Source organism: Kryptolebias marmoratus, linkage group LG6 (genome assembly GCF_001649575.2).
Source record: "Kryptolebias marmoratus isolate JLee-2015 linkage group LG6, ASM164957v2, whole genome shotgun sequence".
NCBI classification, from domain to species: Eukaryota; Metazoa; Chordata; class Actinopteri; order Cyprinodontiformes; family Rivulidae; genus Kryptolebias; species Kryptolebias marmoratus.
The window spans coordinates 7,192,484-7,218,747 of record NC_051435.1 but is presented as its reverse complement, the minus strand read 5'-3'; the positions used below and the strand labels follow the sequence as shown (position 1 = coordinate 7,218,747).

Sequence of the window (26,264 nt, the reverse complement as noted above, 5' to 3'; positions counted from 1 at the left end):
TCTGAGAAAAGCTCCAGTATTAGAGTTACTGTTCAGGAGGAGGAGGAGGTAGAGCGAGCAGCAGTTCAACAGGAGGAAGGTTGATCTGAGGCTCATTCAGCAGATGAACCTGTAAAACCAACACTTTCCCATTCACTTCAGACTCAGTTGGACCGATGGGACAGTCTAGCCAAAATAAAAACCAAATTCCGGCTGAAAAACCTCAGAGTGATGGACGCACACTAACTAACACGTTTGGGGTGTTCATTACCTAATAATTAAACAAATGAGTCACCCCTTAACAGCTGGGGGAATTTTAGGATAGACATTGGATCTAGATGGTCTTGCACTCTGGATTCTCTCTCTTTCTCTGTGGGCATCTTTGATTTTTATGTGTTTTTATTGCCTCTCTGTCAGTAATCAGATACAGTTACCACTGCCCACACACAAATACACATCGTCTTCACAAAGAGGCATGTTCTCATAACACTGAAAGACATTTTGACTCCAAGCAAGGTCTCTTTGGGTCCGCTCTGGAGCGCTGTGACCTTAAAATGACCAAAACACGACACTTCAGTTTCATTTCCAATTTTCAGCCTCTACAGTTCATTCTAATGGGCTACACTGAGGTATGTACAGAGTGCAGCACCTAAGTTAAAACAGTGTCATTTTTATTCTTTAAATCTTTTTAATTTGGTTTAAACTCGAACGCAGCGTGCAGGTTGACATCATCACCTCAGCACAGTACAACACAAACACACAGTTTGGAAGCTCCGGGTGCATTTCTCTGTGAAAGGCCCCTGAAACAAAATAATCATGGCTACTTCACATTAATCTGTATTTTTCAAACCTAGAGCTCTAACTGTGTTGATCATGACCACTCTTAAAAAATCAGTCCCATCTGACAATAATGTTCATGCTCAAGAAGTTTACCAACCTTTTGTGGTTGTCAACATAACTAATACTGTACTATTAAAGAATATTAAACAACAAGTCAGTCACTGCGCAGTTTTGTTAATAATCAGTTGTTTGTGCCTCTAATTGCTTGCAGGAACCAGTAAACAGGATCTGAATCCTCAGCTGTCACAGTCTGAGTGGGTATTAATAGGTGATGCAAGCAGCAGAAAGTCAGAGCCGACGGCGGGGTGGAGCTCTGGTGTAACTCTGGTGTAACTCTGGACTCTGAGTCGTAACACTCCACAGGTAGCATCAAATGGTTTGATCGGTGAAGCTCTGCCCTGTGATTATGGAGAATGTTTCTGTTGTGAGAATTTTCACCCTCGTAGGGATAAATGAGACGATGGACTACAGGATCACCATCTTCACACTCACTCTGGTTTATTACTGTTTGATTCTGTTTTTAAATGTCTCCCTCGTTGTTATCATTGTCTTGGATGAAAACCTGCATGAACCCATGTACATTTTACTCTGCAGTGTTTGCATTAATGCAGTTTACGGCACAACAGGTTTCTACCCCAAGTTCCTTTTCGATCTGCTGTTAATTTCTCAAGAAATCTCGTATGAGTGCTGCCTGTTGCAAGCTTTTGTCATGTACTCCTATGCTTGCTGTGAGTTGTCCATCCTGGCAGTGATGGCCTATGACAGATATCTGGCTATATGTCGACCGCTTCACTACAGCTCCTTCATGACGAAGAGGAGACTCTCTCAGCTGGTCAGTTTCTCCTGGCTGACCCCGTTCTGCGTTTTCTCCATCAGTATCCTGCTCACATCGAGGCTGGAGCTGTGCAGCTCCAAAATTAAAAAGATCTTTTGTGTGAACTGGATAATCGTCCAGCTTGCTTGCTCGGACAGCAACACCCTCGCAAATAACATCATTTCATATGCAACCATTATCATCTATGTGTCTCATGGCTTTTTCGTCGTTTGGACTTATTTACATCTTGTTAAAACATGTGCGAGGTCCAAAGAGGACAGGGTGAAGTTCATGCAGACGTGCGTGCCCCATTTAATCTCTCTGCTCACTTACTTGGTTGTAATTGTTTTCGATTTGATGTACATGAGATTTGGCTCCACAGATTTACCTCAGAACATTCAGAACTTCATCGCTATAGAGTTCCTGCTCTTTCCTCCGATGATGAATCCTTTGATTTATGGATTTAAACTGACCAAAATACGCAACAAAATTCTGAGTTTAGTTTATGTTTGAGGACAAGATTCATCTCTGTTGTTTTTATTGTTCATATAATCTAACCAGAACAAAAACATATTTTTTATTTAAAAAATAAACAGGTTATTTTTTGTTTTATTGGTAATGTTTCTGGTAGGCATTTATTTCATGTTTGTTTGTGGCTCTGTTTTTGTATGACCTGTAAGAAGACAATTTGTCACACTTTATTACAGAAAATACTGTACAAAAAGGCATACAGATTGCCAACTACAGTCATGAACATTTATGTGTTAATATCATATTTTTGACAGGACTATGGTGACCTGCATTATGCATTTTTGCCACAGAAGGAGATTTCTCACATTGTTGTCATTTTTTAAAAGTCGGCACTGAAAATATAAAATCCGGAGGAGCATTTAAGGTACAGTGATATATGTTTGGGGTTTGATGTAATATTCTGGGCCTCTGATGTTGGATTTTAATACCAGGTGGGTTTTGGTGCTGAAGTTTAGAGCCTGTCTGGACTTATTGTTGTGATGCACAAAATGAAAGCAGTTTGAGCTGAAGTTTTGTTTTGTTGCTTCTCTGACTGGTTTTGGTTTCTTGATTTTATTAACATAATATTTGTAAATAGTAAATGTTGATTTGATTCAGTATGTGATTCTGTTAAAATATATGTATAAATAAGCATTATCCTGCCATGTATTCATATTTGTAGTTCAAAGGATTATAAAGTGGATGATTTAAAGTATAACAGCATAAAAATATTCATGACATAAACACATTGCTTTACTTTTTGTAGATCTTAAGCCTTTATTTAACTGTGATTTCACCTTTAAAAGCTGCAGGTAAATATGTGAAAAATTTAAAATTGTGACTTAAATAATCATTTTATCATAACATTTATGTACATTCTGTAAAATGTTACATAATTTGGACAGATTCAGAATTGACAAAAAGTATGATAATTTTAAAAATAAACAACAAAACTGAAATCACTGTTTTGTAGGTCATTAAATTCAAATATAATTCAGCTCTTGGAAGAATAAAAGTCTGGTTTATAACATTCATAGCTTATTGAGTGTTTTTAAAGTAAGATGTCCGAATTTTTGACAAAAGTTTAGCATTTAACATGTCCCACTCTAATTAGAATACATGTTATTTATACATTTTAAAAACTGATATTTGTGGATTTATTGGACGAAATCCAGGATTTAAGCAAAACTTTGTGGTTATTTCTTCTTTTTCCTTTTTTTTCTTCAAACACAACGCACAGGAACGACAGGTTTCTCCCAGTCCTCACTAACATGTCATTAGTTGTGTTTTTTTAATGTAATTGTGCTAAAACTCCATCATTGTCAAATAAAGTTTATTTATAAAATGTGCTTTTGTGCAGGCTTTCTTGAACACTTATATGAAATTCAGGATTTGATTCTGTGGTGATGTGTAAAGACAAATAATTAAAAAAGAATTTCCCTCTTTACTCACAGTATTTAAATAAAAGGTAGAATCTATATAAATAAATGTTGCCTAACTTTTTATAATTCTTTTTCATAAAAATATCAAAGTTTAACCCAAACACTGTTTCAAATCAGGGCTGTCCATGACATCAGAAGGGTTTTTTAGCTCTCTTGCTTACTTTGCTTCTGCTGGGATGCGACTCCTTGGACCAGTAAACTTCCCAGCGCCGCCCCGGCTGCAGCCCAACCAGCTGATTTGGCATTTATTCCCATAGATAACCTGGAGGAAGCAACAAAAGCTCCGATCGCAGCTCCCATCGCTGCGCCTCCAGCTCTCAGCCAAGTCCTGTCCACCTCGGGCTGCCAGTCTTGGTTTACAGTTTCTTTCTGTGAAAGCAGAAGCAGAGAAAGGATGAGTGTGATGACAAACCAGAGTCCTGTACCTTTCATTTAGTGATGTTATGAACCAGTGGGGGGGACTGGTGCTTGTCTCCAGCTGTCTTTGGGTGAGAGGCCCTGGATAGATCGTAAATCCATCCCAGGGTCACATACACTATTCGCACGCACACACATTCAGGGGCAATTTAGAGTCACCAATTTAATTAGAGCTAAACACAATAATACAGCAGCGAGGCAAGAACGCCTGATACAAATAAACTTTATTTTAACCAACGGCAGCGTTCCGTTTGTTTATGTGGCGGGGGCGGCGGGACTTGAAGCTTGTATTGGGATCATCCAACAGGGAAGCTGGTTCTGTTCCGGATTTAACTTCCGGGTTCCAGCTGGAGGTCCAAATATAAACAGTTCATGGTCCTAACCAACGGCTCCACCGTGCAGCGCGGAAAGAAAACACGGAGAGACGTTGTTCCTAATGATTTGGTCTTCTGGTTAGATTACATTTATAAATTGTATTTTCTTTTTTCAGTTTTGCTCACCTTCTCGAGAAGCATGGCGCTATCATCCAACACTGTTCTGCTTCTCTGACCCATTTCTGCAACTTAAAACATCATCCATCATTTTTAATCAAATGTTTGTTCAGAGTTGGTGTTGCTGCTGCAATGAAAGGTAACTGGACTTGTTTTCTTGTTTCCTGAAGACATTTGACTTCTGACCATCAGCTCACGGCTGAAATGACCAAGAAGTCTACTTATAAAACTGTTCATGATTCCTGATCGTCCTGACACCAGCCTGTCTGTTTCATTGTGCTCTCCTCGCCATCAGGCTCTAAATAAATGCTTCTTTATGTGGGGTACGGCCTGAATAAACTCACAGAAAGATCATTTTGGGCTTTCAGTGTTTTGTTTTTTGTTTTACAGTGAGGTAGATGTACTGTGGCTTTGAATAAACCTTATAGCTGAAACAAGAAATAAAGTCCAGCTGCCTTAATTGAATCACCTAAAGTTTGTTCACTTGTACTCACCAGATCTGATGGCGTCTCTGCAGGGACTTGATGCAATCGTGAAAGCCCATTTTGGTTGTCCGTTAAGCTCCAATGACTTGTCCTGGTTGTTAGAGGACTTTTCTTTAGTCTGGAGGTGCATTTGCATCCCTTCAATCGTTGCTTTCAGCAGTTTTTTTGTATCTTCATTTTCTTTCCTCATCTGTTTAACTGTTTTTTTGAGTTCTGCTGATTCTGTCTTCTGATTCATCATCATTTGGCTGAGCTCCATATCCTTCCTCTCACACGTGGCCCTTAAAGCTGCCGCCTCTCGTTCCTGTTCTTTTAATCTTTCCTCTAACATTTTCCTTTCAGCCTCTCCCTCTTGCTTTGTGCTTTTTAGCAGCTCGTCTTTCACAGCGCACTTTTCACTCAGGCTTCTTATCCTCCTGTCTTTTTCCACAATAACCTGCCTCAAATTGATGTTCTCCTTATTGGCATCCAGGAATTTTGTGCTCATCTCTTCTTCATCGTCTTTCTTCTCCTCCAACATCTTCATTAAAGCTTCAACCTGATCCCCTTTCTGTTTACTGGACTCAATCAAGTCCTCTACTCTTCTCTCTTTCTCCTCAACCATTTGCATGAGGAGGTCATTGTTGGCCTTTGCTCTCTTAAGCTGCCTCTCAGTCTTTTTGGTCTTTTGCTCCAGCTTTCTGTTGCTCTGTTGGAGATCAGTGAGACTCCTCAACAAGCAGCCACTATCATTCTCCATCACCGTCTCGTCAATCTTCTCCAGCAGTCCTTTGACCTGAACGTCTCCAACCCTGTTCGTGTTCGCAAAAACGTGATATCTGTTTCCACACTTGTCCACCAGCCACTGCAGAGCAGGCCACCTCTCAATGTGCTCCTCAATGGAAGTGGTCCCCAGTTTGTCTCCCCATGTGAACAGCACCACCATCCGAGTCCAGACCCCCAGAAGGTTCAGATGTTCCTCCGTGTTTCTCCTGTCTGTTTCAGTGAAGCTCTCATCACAGCGTACGACCACCAGGACGGCGTGAGGAGTGGGCGCACACAGAGAAACGCCGTGGGAGATCTGCTCCTGCACCTCCTGTGGGGTGTCTTCGGAGCAGTAGCGTCCATGCCAGCCAGGAGTGTCGACAACACTGACTGGCTGCTCCCCGACGACTCCCTGCCTCTCAGCGCACAGAGACGTCGAATGTCCAGCAGGAAAGACTTCGTCTCCCAGGATGGTGTTTCCAGCTGAGCTCTTCCCAACATGCTTCGGTCCCACAATTAGGATTCGAAGCACAGGAAGCAAAGAAAACCGTCCTGATTTTAAAAAAAAGAAACAATTACCAACATATGCATAAAGAAGGAAATTCTTTACATTCTACGTGCCCATAATAGGTTAGGACTGATTGTTGGCAGCACCTGGTGGTGATCAGTGGTTATCACTACAAAATATATCCTACAGAATGGGGCAAAAGCTTAAAACCACCTCCAGTTTAGTTATTCTTGGCTTCTAAGGTGCCAGACTTTCTTGTAATTATTTAAAGTGGTCTGAAAGTTTTTTTCATTTTCATTATCAGTCCAGTCCTCGTATCTGACGATGGCAGCATGTTGTACACATGAAGAAGTGGAGGACAAACGCAGAAGCATCATGACTGAATCTAAAGTATCTGCAGCAGAGGAGCAGTATCTAAAAGTCATGCCTTTAAGAATTAATAAAACAAAGATCCTGCAAAGACCCAAGAGATGCATCATCCATCAGTTGATCATCTCCTGCCTGCCCAGTTTTCAAATATTAAATTATCTTTGGGATTTTTTTTGGACTCGACTAAAGAAATGGAAACAAAGTGTTTTCTGTGACAGGCCTCTAAAGATCCAATTAAAAATGGTTCTTTGCCAAACTGGCTGTTTTATGTGGACACAACCCTGGTTCATACTTTGATTTTGTCCCTCTAGTCTTTCTTTTTTTAACAGAACATCTGGTCAAGAGGCCGGTTTGGTTATAATTTAAACAACTGAGCTGTGAAAGAGGCTGAACAGGAAATGAATCAGGATGTATCTTTCCATGTGCTCCTCCTGCTTCACACACAGCCAGGTGCTCCTTCTTTGCTGTAAAACAATGGTTATTACAACTCCAAAAAGGGATTCTCACCCATGAGAGATCTGAGTGCACTTCTGGCCACTTTCACTTTCCCTCGTCGTAAAGTGGCTCCCTCCTCAACCTCTTTCCTCTTCCTCTCAGTCATTTTAGAGATCATTTCATTTAAAGTCACATAGCCAGCTCCTCCAACCATGACATCAATCTTCTTGAGTAGTTCTGCAACCTGAGCATCATCGTCCTCTCCCCAAGCGCTCGTGTCCAAGACGTGGTATCTATTTGCACACTTCTCCAACAAGGCTTTAAGAAAATCATGTTTTGCAACATAACTTTCCACAGACAGCCCTCTCAGCTGCTCACATCTGGTGAATATCACTATGGTCCTGCTCCACAGAGTGTCATTTAACAGCTCAAGAGGTCCCTCTACTGTCCACTCCCAGCCTCGGTGTGAGCTGATAGGTACGATCATGAGGAAGGCCTGAGGTCCCGGTGAGCACATGGCCCCGCAGGCGGCCATGTTCACATTGGCCAGGCCGGGCTCCTGCACAGAGTAGTGGATCCACCTTTCAGGAGTGCTGACGACAACCACCTTCCGTCCATCTTCAAGAACAGCTTGTCTCCTGATGCACATCTTCACATCTCTGCTGAGGTCAAACATCTGGCAGCCGAGGATGGTGTTTCCCGCCAAGCTCTTCTCCAGCCAGCTGTGCCCCAAGAGGACAATCCTCACCTCCCGGAGACAGCGCGTGTCCCCTGGAATTATTCAACGAAAATAAAACATGTCACTGAACCATCAAACAACACATTATTCCTGTCCTGCCCCCCGATCAGCTGTGAGTCACATTTCTGCTGGTCTAAACCTGAAACAACAACAAACCAACCATTTCTTGAAGGAATGCGTTTCGCTTGTTCCCTCAAATGCCAGAGTTTAAAATGAAGGAAATTTTGTCTTGAAAAATGATGGAGTTTTCTGCCATCACACCATCTGTTAGCTGAATAGCTCTAAGATTGACTTTTGTGTTTGCTCATCATCCCCCTCACCCCAAAGCTTTGAGTTTAGAAAAAGCGACTCGGTTAGTATAAACATTTCTGGCCATACTTTGGTTCAAAGTTCAGCTGCTGGTACCTTGTTTGTCTTATGAATGAATGAATAAGTGAATAGTGGTAGCTGGAGGACCATAGTGCAGACAAGTGAGCAGAAAAGAGGCAGAAGGGGGAAAAAAATAAATTAACTTTTGCTCTAAGTGAACCTAAATCAGAAGTAGGTCCTTTGTTTGTTAAAGTTGTCATTTCATCTTCTTTGAGATTATTTTCATAAAATTCACTGAAATCTGCACAATTTAAGGTTGTAGCTTCCCTTGATTTACATTTTTTTTTGTTTTGTTTTGGTGTAGGTGGACAGCAAAGACACTGACAGACTAGCCTGGATCCTGGTCAGGATCTAAAACAACAGGCTTTTAGAATATTTTCTGAGGAAGAAATCCAACAAACACATCTGATATTGGTCAAAGATGAGCTCAATTTCATTTACAAATTAACATTGATCTCTGTCATTTGTAGTTTTGTAACATAAAGAGCTGAAATGTTACTTCAATAAACTAAAAAGCAGAATGCAGCTTACCTTTCTCTGTGTTTGTTCTGCAGGCCATTAAAACCCGGTTTTTTGGATCTTCTTCTTGGTCAAAACGTTGGTTTAAAGCTGATCCATTATATGTGAAGTTACGCTGAGTCCTCGGAGTAAAGCTGAGCTTTAATGGTTCACTCGTCTCTCTGTGTGTGAGCAGTGGTCAAAGTCCAGCCAATGGGAAACATCATGTCATTAACACACAAAGCAGCCTTAAAACACTGATTACATCTAAAGCTCAGTCTCAGTGAGACTTTCCCAGTTGTGGTAATATTTTGAGTTATGGGGTTTTATAAAAACACTTCCAGGTATTTTACATTTCCAGTGATGGAAAACAGGTTTCCTGTCTGCTCTGTTGCCAAAACAGATGAAAATACGGTGTCTGAGATGTGCCACCAAGTAAAATCTGCTGGTCAAAATACTGAAATGATCATTTTAATAAAACTTTTATTCTATCCAGAGAAAACAATCCATTCTTCTGAGACAACTGTGATACATATGGTGTGTGTGTGTGTGTCCGCACCAAGGAGATAAGCACTGAGGCATTGTGCCGTCACATCTGTATCTGAATGAAAGATTCAAAACATATAAAAGAAATCATCAGATATTAATGATCACAGGTTACTGTTACAGACTCGGCTCAGAAGGTATTACTGATAAAAGTTACAAATAAATATATAAAGACAATATAGATGATTCTTACTTTAGGGTTATTACATCCTTAAAAAGCTGTATGTGAAAAGGCACGCTCAGAAATACAGCTTTAATGAGAGGAGTTAATCATTTATCTTTTGATAATGAAGCTTTCTTTGCTGTGATAAAAGTTTAATTATCTTTATCATAAACAATCAAAGCTCATTTCCTTGTCAACACTGGAACCTATTTTAAGATCACAATAAAATAAAAAAGGGGAACTTCTACATCAGAGTCCAGGACAGTCAGCTGAAGTGTCACATGGAGGAACATCCAGCAGTAATGTGTCTGACCTCTCAGCTGTCTGCCTCGCAGGTTCAGGCCCCGCAGGTTCAGGCCCCGCAGGTTCAGGCCCCGCAGGTTCAGGCCCCGCAGGTTCAGGCCTCCAGCAGAGGCTCCGCTCCCGTCTGCTGAAACCTGCACATCCGCTGAGGACCAAGAACCACGAGGACTCCCACCGCTGCCACCAAAATGAAGGGATTTTTACCAGAAAACCTCAGGGATGAGACTGAATCTGTCTGACCTAAGTTTGTAGAAAGTAGGTCGTTTAAACAAACCTATCAGCTTGTAGTTTTTACAACACGTCGATATCTTAAGCAATCAAGCTCTATTTTCTAAAGATAATGAGATTAAACAGCTCACTAGATTGAACTAGTGAGAAAATCACATCAAAAATAAATAATAGCAGGAACAGCCGATCATCAGTCATTTAACACAACATTTTAAAGAGCAGAGGGACGTTTGATACTAAATCCCATCAGATTAAACCAGTGAGCAATAATCAGATGATGATTAGGTTGGATGAAAAAAACCACTTTCATTAAAAACTAAATACTTGCAAAAGTTAGAACTCTGAAATGTTCTCTTTATAGAACCAACTCAGACCTCACCATTCAGAAAAACAAACAAAGCCTCATTAAAGCTCCTCTGTAGGAATTTAAACACCAAACTCTTCAGGTAGCAGTCCTACTCAGCTGATTATGTGTTGTCTAATATGTTAATGGCTCCGTTAACGTCCCCAGGAAGCCTTTTTATTCAGCTGCAGAGGAATCCCTGAGTCAGAATGAACTGACTGCTGGAAGAAATGATGATTAATGAGAAAAGTCTGGGGAGAAAGCAGCTCTGTGAGCAGAGTCAGCCTTTAGTTTGTAGCCGAAGAGATTTACAGCTCCCCCCTGTCGAGCAAGAGGACAATAAAAAGCATCTAGATTATTCCTGCAGGCATCATCATTCACATTTATTCAGGTTTGCACAGATTCTGACGTTATTTACTTACAAATTATCAAGAATCCGTGATGAAAAACTGCACGGCATTCATGAGTTACATTATTTACACATTTTTAGTTTATACTTCCTACTTCATGACGGGTCTCAGCTGAAATCTGTGGACGAGTCGTGATAAACGACAGCGAAGGAAAGGAAAAGGAGACAAAGCCGTCTGCTGTCCCACCTGCTTTAAAGGAGAGGAACTCACACAAACCCAAATAAGGCCAAAGAGCGCCAGTTGCTTTGTGATTAAATCCTTTAATAGTCTCAAGTGTTTGAAATTGAAGAAAACATAAAAATAGCCGTAGAAAAACAAAAGCTGATGCGATCGGCGCCCCTAACGGGATTATCTGAGATTTGAAAAAGTGGAGCGTCTACGGTAGCCTTGAATTACGGTTTCACGTCAGTGTGAGCTAATGTTAATAAAATCCTCCAGTGTAAAACATTTGTAATCCGAACCTTTCGGCAGCCTTTACAGAAACGACAGGATGAATTTATTTCCACTCAAGTTTGGATTTTAGGGACGACAGCAGGAAAAACTTCCTAAAGTTTTTACACATTTCAATAAACTAAACAAAAACAAAAAAAAAACAAAACAATTCTTCAGACATAACTACACTTTTCCAACTGTCCTGGTAAAACTTTCCGATTTCTCTCCTACAGGGACAAGTTCCTACATTTCCACAGAAAAAGGAATAAAGCAGGACTAATTAAGGCTTGCATGAAATCTGTCTGATTGGAGAAGACTACGGAAGAAAGAGAAATGTCAGAACGGGTTGTTGTTGAAGACAGTCGAGCCCAGGAGGAGACGTGGCACATTTTACCACCACAGGAACTGTGTCACACCACGACCAGCTGGGGGCGTCTCTCTCTTTAGCTACAAAAAACAACACATTTACCAAAAATAAACCTTTACAAGCACTCAAATTCTGACTCAGGGCTTATTTTTAATTAAACAAAATCATCTTCCTACAGACCTGCTTTGAGATTCAGTTATTCTGTTTATAGTGGACAAAACCAGGAGCTTTCAAAAATCAACATTACAGATTTAAATGGGGATTTTAATCAAACGAAACCATGACATTTTCAGAAATCCACTTGGATGAAGAACAAAACCAACATCTTCCTATAGCGCTAACTCAGACAGTTCAAGCTGCTCTTAGTTTAAACTGTTTCACTTTAAATGTTGAACAGAAACAATCGTTTTCCTTTGGATTAAACTAAATCCAAACCTTCCCAGAAAGCAACAGAAAGATTTGAAGTGGTGCTCAAAGGTAAAACCAGAACGAGTCTGAAGACTCAAAGCGGCTTCGATTTATCGAGATCAAAAGTTTCCTATAGTTTAAAGATTCCAACAACAATTCCCCTTAAATTCAAACTGGATTTTATCAAACAAAACAACTTTCCTAGGGATCCAGTTACGTCTTTTAAAGTGGTTCTAACATAAAGAACATTTTAGTAAAAAATGGGGATTCTAATTATTTAATGATTCCCTCGTTCCAATAATGAATGTTTGTGACTCCGACCATGCATTGTTTTTATAGGAAGAGACGGTGAACAACAGAAATAACTGGAGCTTCTTCCTTTTTTTTTTGTTTTTTTGTGTTTTTTTGTTAAGGGGAGGTAAATAAGCAATCCCTTGCCTGAGCAGGCTTGATTTAAGGCAAAGGTTAAAAATATTCCTACGACAGTCTATGCTAACAGCTGTGAGGGTGCATGAAGACGGGGGCTGACGGCGGCTCGGCTTGAGATGCTTCGGGAAATGGACTCCTGTTGGACCGATCACACTTAGGATGTCGGGTTAGAAGTTTAACACACTCCTAAATGTGTAAATTGGACTGAGCGAAATGGGGCGACGTGTTTCGGTGCCGTGGGGCACAAATGAGGCCTGGGACAGATGGTGGGCTTCCTTGATAAGGACAGTTTTCACATTCAGAGCCCTTGCTGTGGTTTAACGGACTCCAGCCTGTCCGATCCGACGTGTAGGGAGGTCAGAACACCAAAATCAAGCTTTGCTGTATTTTACCTCCTCCCTGCCCAGGACATACAGACGCAGAGAAGTTTGTTGGTTTTTAAACAATGCTTTGTTTCTGGTAACGAGTCCATTAAAAGCAGCCTTTAGTGTGTGAGAGGAAACAAAAAGAACTGTGAAAGGAGACGATTTGTTGTTAGTTTCTCCAGATATGCTAAAACATCATGAACAGATTGGACCATTAAAGAGATTATAAACCTTTGCTTTATAATCATGTTTCAGACTAAATGTTTAACTTTAATTACTCTCCCAGGTGCCTTCAAACCTTTAATCAGACATTTGGTTCATTTAAAGGGAACAAGCAGCCACTTGGAGCAGAGAAAACAAAGGTTAATATCTCTGACCAGCTCAGAAAGAAGATTACATTTATCCATGTGAACCAGAAACAATCATCTCCAAGCAGCTGAGGATATTATTAAAAACTATAAAGGTTTTATGGGACCGTAGCCAAGCTGCCACGACGTGGACGCAAGAGGTAGTTCAACCCCAGGGTGGATGGTAGAAAAAGAGCTTTTTGGCTGCAGTCACAGCCAACTAATTTATCTGCGTCTGTAATTCTGGAGAAGCTTCAGCTGACAGGATGAGTGCTTTAGTTCTTTCTGTTGGTGTTTTACCTTTACATTCCTGAAATCTGATCCAAATAGGTTTCATTTAGGATCACTTACTCAGTGGAAGATTTTGGCAGAAAAACTGTAACTTTAGGCTGATTTGGGTGAAGTGACCTGATTCAGGAAAGCCAGGCTGGGCCTCAAGGCACCAATTTCCACTAAAACCGTCCGGCATGCTGAAGATCTGGAAACACTGGCCCCAAGCTGCAGGGAAAGAATAAATTAAATACAGACTAGACTGCGTTCTGTGCGCTAACAGAATCGACGTGTCACCTCCTCCTGATTGGCTGATGACTGACAGGAAGTGGAATCAGGACGTGCAGCCTCAAAACATGAAGTGAACGTTCGTCTGTGTGACCTCGGGCATGTTAGGAGCTTAACGGTGTGTGTTACTGGGATTTAACAGGACCTGAACGGGAGCTGGATGGAATAAGATGAACAGATTACAGTACTGCGTCTCCCCCCTCCTTAGACTCTGTAAAACACCAGAGGAGCTTCAATCCTTCTGTTATTCTCTCGGACTCTCGTGCCGTTTAGGATTTTGGACTCTGGTGTCGATTATGTTTTCACAGGTGGGTCTCCTCCCCGGCCTCCCAACTGAGCTGACGGTAGGAGGAGGATGGAGCTGGGTGAGGGGGGTGGGGGGGTCAGACACCATGGGGCGGCCGTGCAGAAACAGCCGAACACAGGAGGGGGGTCACACAGTTTAGTTTTGTTTCTTGGCCTCCAGGTTTCCGTAACTGGAGCCTGTTTTCTTCACCTCCGTGACCCCGATGAGACGACGGATAGCAATGGAGGCTGGAAAAAAGCAAAAAGAAAAAGTGGTGAATGAGGACATTAATCCAAATACTGAGCGTTAGAGACTTCTCTTCTGTATTAAAGCTGAGCATTTACCCTACCTATGATGAGGAAGAGGATAAACCCGATGATGAGGAGAGGGGAGCCGCTGACCACCACGCCACAAGCAAAGTTGATGAGGGGCGATAACAGAAGGGTGGCCCAAAACAGGAAGTTGAGCAGTGTCCATGGACGGCGAGGTGGGATGATCGTGGGTCCGGGGAACTTGCCTTCCTTGTTGTACTGTTCCTGCAAGGCGTCCTGAGGGACAAAGAAGTAAATAAATCTGCTGTATCAAACGATACTTCGTTTATAGTATATGTATGAGCTGAGCTGCAAAGAAGCGACTTCATCTGGTTTTAAGGGCGTGATTACTAAACATTTCTCCAATGTTTTGCTTTGGTTTTATTGTGTCACATGAATCACTTTCTGGTTTGTGCACAAACAACAATCTAACAAACAAAAACAACAAACGGATCTGACTGAACGACCCCTTCTGTGACACGAGTCTTAAAAATCCTTCTTACCTTCTCCTGGTAGAGCTTGTGCAGCCAGTTGGCACACTCCTGCTCATCTTCTGGTATTTCATCCACAGAAAACCGCCTGGGTGAGGTGAGAGTTTACGATTAGACGAGACTGCACACAGAACTGAGCTTCAGTGTCCCAGGCACATGAGAGCTACGGTTAAAAACGTGGGAATAAAGAAACCACTGTGTTGGCTTCTTTGAAGAATTAAATGTGCGATCAAGAATAAAATGAAGAATCACAGCCTTCCACTGCTATTGTTAAGGTGTATAATATGCTATCATCATGGCTGCCTAATTTAAAGTGAGTGATAACCTAACAGACAATAAAACAGAAAATGACCAATCATGACAGATGCACAAACATTATTTTCTCATGCATCTCAGTGAATCTGAAAACTTGAGGCTTGTAATGACAGCTTCTAATCACCAGAGGGCTTCAGGTGACCTGCTCATTGATTCTAGCGCCTAAAATTAACTCGTAGGACTGGCTGCTCACATCCTATCCAACCTTTAAATCAAAAGAAAGGTTTCACCTACATATTAACAGAGTTTACAAGAATTCAGCTAAAACAAGCAGTTTCAAAGGAGCCATTTCTTCTGGTTTCTGTCTTCTAACCAGCTTGAGGCAGACAGTTTGACTATTACAGCTATTATTCTGAACCCATTAAAACACTGGACTCCAGCCAGCTGCAATCTCCCAGGCTGATCAGAGACTAAATTAAACAGAGATCCATCATCTGTCATGTCTTATAACAAACATCCATAACTCCTGCACACTTCCAGTTTTAAAATCCCAGATTGTTTTAATGGAAGTTTTGACACCCAAGAACAAACATTTACTGTAAATGTTCAGTAGACACAAAAGATGGAAATAATGTCAGTTTTTGTAGGAACCTCATGGTCTTAAATTTGTGTTTTTTAATACAAACATGAGGTTCATTTTGTAAAACTTCGTCCTGATTCAGAGTAAAATAAACAACTGTGGTGTATTCTTTAGGGTTAGGGCAGCTTGTAGCTCCCCGGCTGCACAGATAATACAACATATGGCAAATGGTTTGCATTTATTCAGCACATATTGAAGGTTTCTGAGATCCACACGGTATCTTACACTGTAAACAAAAACTGTGACATTTTGAGTCATCTTTCGTTTATTTAGATTTTCTTTCCAAACATCCAGATTTTAGAAGCAAAACGGAACAAAGCTGGTGCTGATTTGAAACTTCTGCACACTAATCTATTTCAAATATAATAAATTGGGAAATTGCTCTGCTGTTTGAGCTATAGAGTAAAGAAATAAAGCATGGATGTTTGTCCATACTTTTTAAGTCCTGGAAAATACTAAAAATAACGTCCAGACTACGCAGGAACCCTGAACCCTGAGAAGTTCAAAGTATTTTGAGAGTATAAGTTTAACTCACTGAACGCGCATGTCGGCTTTGTACTTCTTGCCGTTGACGATGCTCAGCAGAGTGGGTGTCTGCTTGTCCTTGAAGTTCAGAGTCACGTCATACACAGCAGTCACTGTAACGCAGAGAAAAGCCCACTGAGAACAAATAAAACCAAGTGTTTAACACTCCTAACTGTGTGTGTGTGTCTGTGTGCTCTCCACCTGTGCCCTTCAGACATTGCAGCGTTGTGGTGAAGCCTTTGGTTCGGGGTAGAAGGTGATACTTGAGCTTGGGCAGGCCTTTACTCTCTGCAACCTGCATGCTGATTTGGTGCTTCTTCTCTGTGAAGCGGGTTCCCTCGCAGTACAACAGAAACTGTGCAGACACAAAAGCTGGGTTTATACACACACGCACACACACAGACCAGAAAAAAAATGAAAGAACAGGCTTAGGATGACCTCTTTTCTCTTGTCCCAACCACTCTGCTTAAATTACACTCAGTGAAACTCCGCTACAATCACCTCTGTCGCACAAACGCAGAAATCAACTGAACTATGCTTGACTTAACAGGGAACAGCTGGATGTGTCTGATCTAACCTGGAGAACTGAGCGGTGGGATAAAATCTTAAAAAAAGCTGAAGAATAAGTCCAGCTGTCACAAGATAAGATGCCATAAATGCGTTTATAAACTCTGGAAGAGTTGGTTTGTCTTCTTTGCTTCCATGAAACAAAACAAAGATGCATCATCAAACTAATAAACAGCAGAAAGTCTAGTTCAGAAAGTTTTTGAGAAAAAACAATAAATATATAAATGAAGTCACAATTATATGTAGAGAAACAGAAAACACTTTTCTCTTTGGGTTGTATTTGTGAATCCTTGCCAAGACAAATCCAGGTAAGAGAAACTGGAGCAAAGGGCAACAAAGAAAAGATGACCTACATTTTTTTTTCTTTTAAAGTTGGAAAAAGAAAATTCTTTATTATAATTATCATTTAAATAGATCCCCTCATATTTAGCCATAGAAACATTTAATCCCAATCAGATCTGAGAGGTTATTTCACAACCTTTTCACAACAGGGTTCGAGCTGTCTGACCTAATGAAAAAGAAGAAATTCTTAAAACAGGATGCTTTTATGTAACTTTTAGGAGGTGAGAATAAATCAAACCAACTTAAGAGTAGCCCAAAAATATTAAATCCAATTACAGAAAAAGGAAAGTTTAAATATTTTGTAAATCCACGCAGAAGGTGAGTCTGCCGGTGCTTACCCACATATATTCAGGATAGTCTTTGAGCCTTTCCAGGCCAGAGAAGACCGTTTTTCGGTCCTCCTCCCACTTTCTTTTGCAGAAAACAATTTCCAGAAAGTACCAGGTCCAGCCGATCAGAGGAACCTTCAGCAGCTCATGTTTGGCCAACACTTTTGAACTCTACAAGAAGAAATATCATTAAAACAGATTACAGACTTATTAAAAAAAAAAATTAGAGTCACAGTTCGGCGCTTGGCTGACCCCTAAGATGCCGTATCTTTCACACATGGTCCAGCCACACAGGAAGTCGACTTCAAAGTTGTGGTTGAGGATGATGATGACGTGCTCCTTGCCGAACTTGTCCACCGTAGCCTGGTCCGTGTACAGAGTGCATTCTGTTCCCGACCACCACTCCAGCATCATCACCAGCTCTGCACAGACAAACATTTGTTAGAGAAGATTCAAAGACATCAGTGTCAGCTGATGATGGAATCATGATGTCAAAGCGTTTATGTAGCACAACAGTAAGATGATCGTCTACTTACGACTCCAGAGAGAGTAGGAGAGCCGGCAGTTGATTCTGCGGTAGAGCTGCTTGTTGATTGGCCAGAGGATGCAGGTGCACAGCTGAATGAAGTTGATGATGAGGCCGCTCACCACAAACACAAAGCCCATCAGCAGCTGCAGGATGAACAGGCTCTTCAGGTAGGCCAGGAGAGCCATGGCTGAGGAGCCTGAAGGGCTGAGTGGGCTCCTCTCTCTGTACGCTACGACCAAGCTGGCAGAGCCGCAGAGACGACGACAGGAAGCAGAGATGTGGAAAGATGTCGATTAAACAGAACCAGCGTAAGGATGTGATAGGTTTAAGTGGACTGGAAAGACAAACATGGTGCTTACCACGGTGGAACTCCTTTACAGGCCGCGTTTACACGGTCCGTCAGACAATATCACGGTCCTGTGAGGAACACCAGAGAGGTCGAGTTAAACGGCAATGAGGCGACACAGGGCAGTAAAGGGCCATCACGCTAAAATATTCTTTAATTCTTGGTGCATGTTTCATCCAAGAGTTTTAGTCACGTGAGCTGATAATATGTAAAAACAGGAATGATTGGTTAAAAAAAACAAAAAAACATTCTCAGTGTAAAGAATGAACTCTTCTAAAACAGCAGGATATGTTTTGCCGAATCATTACACCTAATGTGCAACTATAGGAACAAAAAGAGTACTTATATATACTTTTTAACTTGATTAATGTTTTGTAATGTTAATGTTAATCTGAACAAGATATGCGACTCATTTTAGTTTCTAGGAGGAAATAAAAATAGATATCATTGAACTTGCGAAGAGGATATTTTGAGATCCCAGTCAGAGTCCATCACCTTAGGCTGTCTGGGCTTCAGAGAGCTCAACTTTCACTCAGCAGATGAACTAAAACACAGAATTACCTCCAACTTTAAATATAAGCTTTGCAACAGACTGGTGAGCAGTTCTGGCTGAGTAAGGAGGATGGGTGTGAGTTCTGCAAACAATACAAGTCATTTAAAACCTGAACAGATGCTGTTCTGCTGCAGAGTAGTTTGTGTTGCATAATGAACTGTTCAAAAACACTCTGGGTTATAGAGCTATCTAACAGCGAAGTAAGTAAAGAAAGTTAATTCAGACAAAACGTTTCATAAACAAAGTCAGCTTCTACTCACAACAGCTCAAATTACCACATCACCACCCGTAACATGTGGTAAAAAGCATTTTTAGGTCAATGAACTGTCAATGAACTGTTCCCACATCTGCACCAAAGCCCATTAAAGTGTAGGTTAAGCCAGTTTTAATGCTGTTCAGATGAACATTTCTAATCTGTGATCTGTGGAAACCTTTGGCTCTTCGAGATTAACAATATTTCTCTAAATTACTTTAAACTCAACAACAAAAAAAACAATCTGAATATCAGTATACACAAGCATTCCTCGTCTTACATGACAACAGAATTAAAAATGAAGCCGTTCTAAAATGCTCATGCTTAACTGGAGAAATCCCTTTGACTTAATTTTTCTACAAGAGCTTAATTTGTGTTTGGTTCTAGATCTACAAAAAATACATTTTGCATTGTCATCAACATTTTTAAATGTATATTTACTTAAATCCTCTGACACAACAGACAGAAGTAGTGTAGTAAACAATAGAAAACATGCATTTTAGATAAAGATGCAAACACTGAATGATAGTCTTTTTCCCTGGAACAAACAACAAGGGGTAAAAAAATGACCCCTTTCATCAAATCAAATTTTAACTCTTCTTTTACTCTGTCTCAGTGAATAAAAGCAGCTTAAACTGTTACAAGGCCTGATTGTTGTAGGGAAGCACAAAGTCTTATTTAGTGTAATCAATCCGTCACACACACTGCAACACACACACACTAATGAAGTAAAACAAACTGAATCTCACATACAAGTTCATCTAAGTTCAGCTCAGTCTCCTGGACCAATAAAAGTGTTTCATTCTAGTTTTAAACCCATGCTGCCTGTGGATCAAGTATCATCCTGAGGACTGATAATCAGTCCGAACATGCAGCGCTCCGTCTGTGAGCGACCTTTGTTCTAACTTGGCGAGGGTGATCGGGAGGGTAAAGTTACATTTCACTTCGTTTTATCTGTGGACAACTGAACACAAGGCAGAGAGGCCAGAGCCTCCGGGATATTTATTATTATCCGTGTCGCAGGGGTCTGTCAACCTGAATCAAGGTGACTGCCACAGCAAGCTAATCTTAAAAACAAACAAACAAAAAGAATGGTTAACTTTTACAGATACTGCCCTAAGATTTCGTGTAGACCGATCCCAAACACACTGACTGCTAACAGATTGTGCAGGAGCTTCAAGGAATCCTAGGCCTTTGTTTCAAACAGCTTTAAAACAAGATGTTGGTGTAATGAGTAACCAAGTCCTAAAGACAAACTGGTGCAAAAACACAAGCTCCAAGAACGTCAGGAAACGTCACAGTTCACCTGGACATGATCCTCACTAATGATGGAAACTTTTATACTTAATTAGGTTGGTATGATATTCTTCTATTAAGTCGTTTTTTTATTAAATTTCCCCCTGAAAACCTGCCCAAACATGCTAAAAAAACATATTATCCTGACTGACTTCTCAGTTGTTCTGACTGATTTGTGGTGACAATCAAGCTGTGAAAGTTATTTTTAGGCTTATTTTTCCACACTTTAGATATTAAAATAACCACTAGCCAGGTTTACAAGATTGAAAAAGTGCTTTGGATTAAAATTTAAAAGAGCAAACGCTGTTATTTTTAGGGATAAACTTTCCCATATATTGCCGTGTTTCATCACAAGCAGCCAGTGGGGAGGTTCTCTGACCAAATGTTGATGCTGCAACAAGCAGGACCTCAGACGGAGGCATTTCCAAATATATCCTGAACTTTACTCTCATTTCTCTCCACAGACACTCCTCTCTGACCCGATCTCTGTCCGTGCCCTCATACAAAACAACTCTCAACTACACAATTGAAGAGAAATATTCAGGATGTCCCCAACGTAACAACTGAAGCAATAATTTGAGGCCCGCTCTGGCATCGTTAATATAATCACCTTTTCTCAACAAAACCAAGATTTTAATGATTCATTTGGAAAGTTCAAATATTCACTAAATTGTCTCAGAAGATTAAAGGGTATAAAAATCTAAAAACTGTGAAGTTTTTACTTATTTTAGTGCCTAGTAGAATTAAAAAAGGTAAATCTAGCTGTGTAATGACCTGAAAACTGATTGGATTTTGGATTTAGGGGTTAGGAAAATGGAGGAAATCTTTAATAAAATAACTGGTTGTTTCTTTTCCCCCAGCACACATTTGAAGCGTCTGTGTTGCAGCTGTCTCTTGTCTTATCAGCCAACAACACGAGCAACACTGGCTTGTGGGTAAACATCTGCAGATCGCATCAGTTTGCTCTACTGGTTTGCCTTCCGGAAACACAACAAAACCCCCATTTTCACCTTTGTCTACAGAAAATGTTTCTGCTGAAACAACCCAATTCCCCTGGCGAATCTTAATATTATGGAAACAGTTTCCAGCAATCTGTAGCATCATTGTGATCATCATCCTTTTGGGTTTGCAGATCAGTTTTTAGGAGTAGGTGGGTATAAATATGTTTAAATATGTCGCTCACTCAAACGAGAATCTACCAAACATTAAGCCTACTTTATCACCGTGATGACACGTCAGCCTAATCAAGCAAATCAACTTTCCATGCGGTGTTGAAAATGACAACTGTGCTCTTGAGATAAGAGAAAAACACGCACAGGTGGTTTAGATAAAAATATATCAGAAAGAAAAGCAGTCAGGCTCCACCTGTGAGCACATTCAGCCTGGAGGAAAGATTAGGAATGCTGACTGGGTTAAAGCTGCTTAAGGCCGGACAGCTGCTTCTGCTCTGCATCACCTGAATGCAGCGTCTACACCGACAAATAACCACTGCTTCTTATGAGCCTTCAATACAGAAAGGCTGCCGCGACGTGCATTTAGAGACACCACACACACTACGACAACTGCTTCATTATCAGGACATTTCCATTTTTAAATAAACACGCCAAATTAGGCTACCAAAGAACTTCCTTTCACCTGCTCAAGTTCTAAACCAGCTTCTAGAAGTTCCTAACCAATCACACCTCAGTATTTTACTCACCAGTAGACATAGTAGGCCATGGCCATGAACACCATTGCCCCACAAATGCCTGTGAAGATCACGACAGCACTCTGGTTCAGCATTTTGGCTCCTGATATTCCACAAATTCAAAGCCGAAGTGAAAATATGAAAGGCGGCAGAGCTCTGGACGCTCACAGGCTGGCCTGCTTCACAGCCATGATAATCCCACAGCAGGAAAAACTGAGATTATGATGATGACAGCAGAACACAGATCCCAGGACCTGATGGAGGAGCCACCTGATAAACGCGGCAGAACTTCGCCCAACAGCAACTAAAGAAATTACCAAAAGAAATGCATTCTGACTGGGAAGAAACAGCAAATTAAGTATCCAATAATGAATGCTAGAAAGAAGACTAGAAAGATGGTTAACTTCTGGAAGGAAGAGGCACACATGTACTGTAAGCAGGGCCTTGGATTCCCATCCTCTAATCCAGTGGATCAGATTAGTGCTGATTAGCAGGCTATGTGCACCCTGGTTATGTCACATTTCATTAACATTAACAAAGAACAAGCCCAGGTTTCCTCCAGCCAGGCTTGAGACGGCATCTGTTTTGGTAAAGTAACCAATCATTAGGTTGATTTTCGTGATTCACTTTGCCATTTCCCACCTGCTGATAACACCCACGGTTAAGTAAGCGATGAGCTAAGGGGGATGATCAACAGTTTCCTTAAACGATCTCTTTGTGTGCCGTTAAAACTGGAAATGAATAATGCAAAAAGTCGATCTGCTGCCTTTGCAGTTTTTGACAGCTCTGTGGGGATAAAAAAAAAAAGATCTCCACACGTCAAACGTTAACAAAAGCCTTTTGTTTCTTGTACAAAAACATTGTTTAAGTGATTTTGGAAAGCTTGTAGACAAAACTTGGTCAGTCTTAGTTGAAGAAAACAAATCAAAGTTTCCAGCACCGTCCTGCTGGTTCGCAATGGGGAATAAATTAAAGGCCTAGGATTCCTTGAAGGAATGCATAAGGAATGCATATCGCCCACCGCCATTTTGGTCAAACCTAGAAAATGATGTTACGCTCACTCTCATCTCTCATGTAATATTGTAAGTTCTTACACTACAGAGCATGTGTTGGGGACAACTCAACTATTACCACACCAGACTGTAGCTCAACAAATGTAAAACTGATTGAATTAGATTCATTTTGTTGTGTTTGCTAAGATCATTTAGCTGTGGTGGCCATCTTGGATCGGTTTGACTCAGAAATGTAATGAGTTAAAGCTGTGAATACAATAAATACTGTCTGAGAGTTTCATTAAAACCCATTCAGTGATTTATGGGATGCTTTGTTAACACAACAAACAAACGACCACATGCACAGACTCAGGAAAACGATGTGATTAATGGAAAAGAGTGAAACGGTCTTATTGTTTGAGGAAGACCTAACATTGGGAAATCAGACTCTAGATTATTGCAGTGATCTTTATTCACTATTCAAGATGACATTCTCTGATAAAAGCTCATCAATAAACACGATTCAAAGTCTTATGAGCCAACACTGAGTCTGATTAGCAGATAAGAGTCACTACGTGTGGACGTGGGACTGCACTTTGAACCAACAGGCTCAGAGGTATAGATGCAACAATTTCTCTTTGCACTTTCCCCCAAATTTAATAAATAAATAAATAATAAATATATGTGTTGGCTGTCAAACAACACCAATTAAACAAGACTGGACTTGAGAGTCTATTAGGAGGAAACACTGTATGCAGCAGAAACTAAATGTTTGTTTCAGCTCGTTATTAAACCGTGGCTGACAAATACTCCTCACAACACTTTTAGTTAGAATATTTTGATGTTTCCAGTTTGTTATGCTTACTCTAAATTAGTCTTTTTATTTGCAAGATGTGTTTTATCATATTTAATCAGGAGTCCCAGTTGTCTACTATTTTTTAAAATAACTTAAAAAGTATTCAATGCCAACTGAAGGCTATCCCAAACGATATAAGGGAGTATATTTATATGCAATTCTGAAATGCAGGTATGCACTCAACGTAAACAAATCACTTGTCGAAATTGACATGAAAGCTTGAGTCATGTGATGTGTTGTGATATGTTAGGCTGGATGCAGACTGTGTAGGCAAGATAGATTATCTCCAAGATGTTTAAGAGGAAATATACGAGTGGATCTGCTGCTAAACGTGAAAGAAAAGAGAAAGGACGAGTAAGACGACAGTCGAGAGCTCGGCGTTCAAACACAAGCAGCTTTTGAGACACTTCGTCAATCGGTAAGTTTACCGTTTTCACATAAAACCTGTCATTTAATCTGCACACTTGACTCAACTAATCTGAGCCAAAATACTTACAGATGCTTCAAAATTGTCAGACTACTCCATCCCAAACGGTTCTGACACAATTGACCTGTTTTCAGTCACTTTGGCTGTTCAGTAGTAGTTGGCCATCGTTCATAAATTTTGCTTACAAACTTTTAATTTACAGACACTTTAACCATCGGTATGAGGGGGAAAATACTTCAAGAAATGTCTCAGACCCGTCTCCCCAACACCATATCGACTTCCTTTAACTGAGAACCTCTTTATTGTACATTTCATCTGGTGCAAAAAGGAGTAATTTCAAAAGTCATGGTTTGTTTCACCACATTGTCATAGACGAGACGATGTAGGTCAGAATGAAGAGAATGCATAGCCGAAACTAACACGTGGCCTAACAAGACCTACGACCTACGAGGAACTACTGAACAGTTCCTCATTTAATATTTAGCATTAATCTGTTTCTGGGAACAGACTTGTATAACAAGACTGCACCTTTACAAAGGCAGTAATGTGAATGTTGGATCTTGCAGAAAGCATGAATATTCAGTTTTCTGATGGTTTTTGCTATAACAGATAAAAAGATAAACAAGCCCCCTAATTTGTTGCATAATATTATCAGTATGCAGATCAACTTTTAACCAAAGACTGCTATTTTCCCACCATGCCCAGCTTTGTGCCAATATTACTGCAGCTTTTCTGGCTCTTGCACTGATGCAGCACGACACTATAACAACACAACAAACGACACATCTTTTAATTGCAATCACATATATTCACTACGTGCACTTTGGTAAAACATACATCCGTCTGTCCAGGTTTTGCCATGGTCCAGATGAGTAAAATGTAGCTGTCAGCAGCACAGCAAGAACTTCAAAATTGCAGCAACTCTGCAGAGAGGATGCTAACACACGTTAGCATGCTAAGTTAGCAAACCCCGTAAAGAAGGGGTAATGTTCTACTTTTCAGGGTAAGGCAAGAAGTCGGTTTGTTGGACTACTTATTTACTATTAAATGCCAACTTTCCCCCCACATATACCAACTAATTTGTGAACAGGAACCTTGAGCTAAGCTTCGCCAGCTAGCTAGCCTGCTGACGCTAGCATCCAGCGGCAGTAACGGTGCTCCGCTCCGGGTCTTTACCTGAAGATGATTCACTTCTCAGTCGGTAGATTGAGTCCGAGTGTCCACTGCAGTCTGCTCCTTGGGAGGGCGTAAATTAATATGTCATTAAGAGTTCACCCTCTTCCCGAAAAGCAGTAAAAAATATTAGTAATAATTAAAAATTGACTCCTCCAGGTGGCAGGGTTTAAAGGAGCGCTATTGTTTGTCCGTTAGAGCTCCACATTTCCTCCGTGCCCATCTGAAGGTAGCTGGGGCCAACATCCGGTCCGACCCTCCTTCTCCTCCCCCTCTTCCTCCCAGACAAATACGACGCACAATCTGCGCCAAAAAATAAAAATAAAATAAAACTGCAGACCTCTACAGCCCCTCTCCGGCCTAAGAGTCCAACTACATGCGGGAGCTTTTTATTCTGCGGGATTTTACGGCCTTTAAAAAAATAATAATAATCAAAACTAATTCATTCAGTCCATCCTGCAGCAATACACATTCCCAGAGCTCCTCTGATTTATTTAACTTAAACATTACAAATACATCCTTTTTTTCCCTTCAAATGGGAAACCTGGGTCTTAAATTTCCAAGGTATTTACAGAGAAATCACATTAAATGAATAAATCTGTAGGGATTCCTGTGACAGACTTTTATGCTCAAACATCCTGTTTTTGCAATGGTTTTAACCAATAAGTGAAATTCACATACTTTAATTCATATTTTGCTTTCAAAAACCCAGAGTTTAATCTTTTAAAGCAATATTCCTTCAAGCCGTCAGCTCTTTTGAATTCCCTCTTTTACCTTTGGACACTTTTCCCACTGATTTTCAGTCCAGTGCCTGACCACTTTCAGATAAAGTTTTGTATTTTTTAAAGGCTCCCAAACTAAAATGAT

General features: G+C 40.6%; 3 protein-coding genes across 6 annotated transcripts; 1 reads left to right on the top strand and 2 right to left on the bottom strand.

The window, feature by feature from the left end:
* Positions 1–1,225: 1,225 nt before the first annotated feature.
* LOC108238538 (olfactory receptor 52K1) lies at positions 1,226–2,165 on the top strand. The gene has a single exon (XM_017420675.3). The coding sequence runs from the start codon at positions 1,226–1,228 to the stop codon at positions 2,144–2,146; it is 921 nt and encodes a 306-aa protein (XP_017276164.3). The 3' UTR covers positions 2,147–2,165.
* Positions 2,166–2,317: 152 nt separating this feature from the next.
* LOC108238509 (GTPase IMAP family member 8) lies at positions 2,318–9,828 on the bottom strand. 2 transcript variants are annotated; one of them, XM_025006896.2, is made up of 5 exons: positions 8,674–9,828; positions 7,107–7,805; positions 4,988–6,274; positions 4,503–4,564; positions 2,318–3,954 (listed from the first exon to the last, which is right to left on the bottom strand). In XM_025006896.2, exons 1-5 carry the CDS (start codon positions 8,699–8,701, stop codon positions 3,730–3,732), a joined length of 2,301 nt encoding a protein of 766 aa, XP_024862664.1. In that variant the 5' UTR covers positions 8,702–9,828; the 3' UTR covers positions 2,318–3,729. The 2 variants fall into 2 exon arrangements, with proteins under 2 accessions (XP_024862664.1, XP_017276133.1); XM_017420644.3 differs by having other exon boundaries at positions 4,503–4,558.
* Positions 9,829–12,165: 2,337 nt separating this feature from the next.
* Positions 12,166–25,659, bottom strand: agpat3 (1-acylglycerol-3-phosphate O-acyltransferase 3). Of its 3 annotated transcripts, none has more exons than XM_017420753.3 (10): positions 25,401–25,659; positions 18,174–18,231; positions 17,822–18,054; positions 17,538–17,707; positions 17,295–17,456; positions 16,249–16,402; positions 16,058–16,160; positions 14,640–14,715; positions 14,175–14,373; positions 12,166–14,073 (listed from the first exon to the last, which is right to left on the bottom strand). In XM_017420753.3, exons 3-10 carry the CDS (start codon positions 17,997–17,999, stop codon positions 13,982–13,984), a joined length of 1,134 nt encoding a protein of 377 aa, XP_017276242.1. In that variant the 5' UTR covers positions 18,000–18,054; positions 18,174–18,231; positions 25,401–25,659; the 3' UTR covers positions 12,166–13,981. The 3 variants fall into 3 exon arrangements, with proteins under 3 accessions (XP_017276242.1, XP_017276244.1, XP_017276245.1); XM_017420755.3 differs by lacking the exon at positions 25,401–25,659 and adding an exon at positions 21,962–22,179; XM_017420756.3 differs by lacking the exon at positions 25,401–25,659 and adding an exon at positions 19,720–19,793.
* Between the last annotated feature and the right edge of the window lie 605 nt (positions 25,660–26,264).

Coding starts and splice junctions, on each gene's coding strand:
- agpat3 (XM_017420753.3), bottom strand. CDS start 17,999: ATGGCTCTCCTGGCCTACCTGAAGAGCCTGTTCATCCTGCAGCTGCTG. Junction 17,708..17,821: donor CTCCTACTCTCTCTGGAGTC/GTAAGTAGACGA, acceptor TTGTCTGTGCAG/AGCTGGTGATGATGCTGGAG. Junction 17,457..17,537: donor AAAGATACGGCATCTTAGGG/GTCAGCCAAGCG, acceptor TTCTTCTTGTAG/AGTTCAAAAGTGTTGGCCAA.
- LOC108238509 (XM_025006896.2), bottom strand. CDS start 8,701: ATGGCCTGCAGAACAAACACAGAGAAAG. Junction 6,275..7,106: donor TGCACTCAGATCTCTCATGG/GTGAGAATCCCT, acceptor TTTTAAAATCAG/GACGGTTTTCTTTGCTTCCT. Junction 3,955..4,502: donor GCGCCATGCTTCTCGAGAAG/GTGAGCAAAACT, acceptor CTGCTTTCACAG/AAAGAAACTGTAAACCAAGA.
- LOC108238538 (XM_017420675.3), top strand. CDS start 1,226: ATGGAGAATGTTTCTGTTGTGAGAATTTTCACCCTCGTAGGGATAAAT.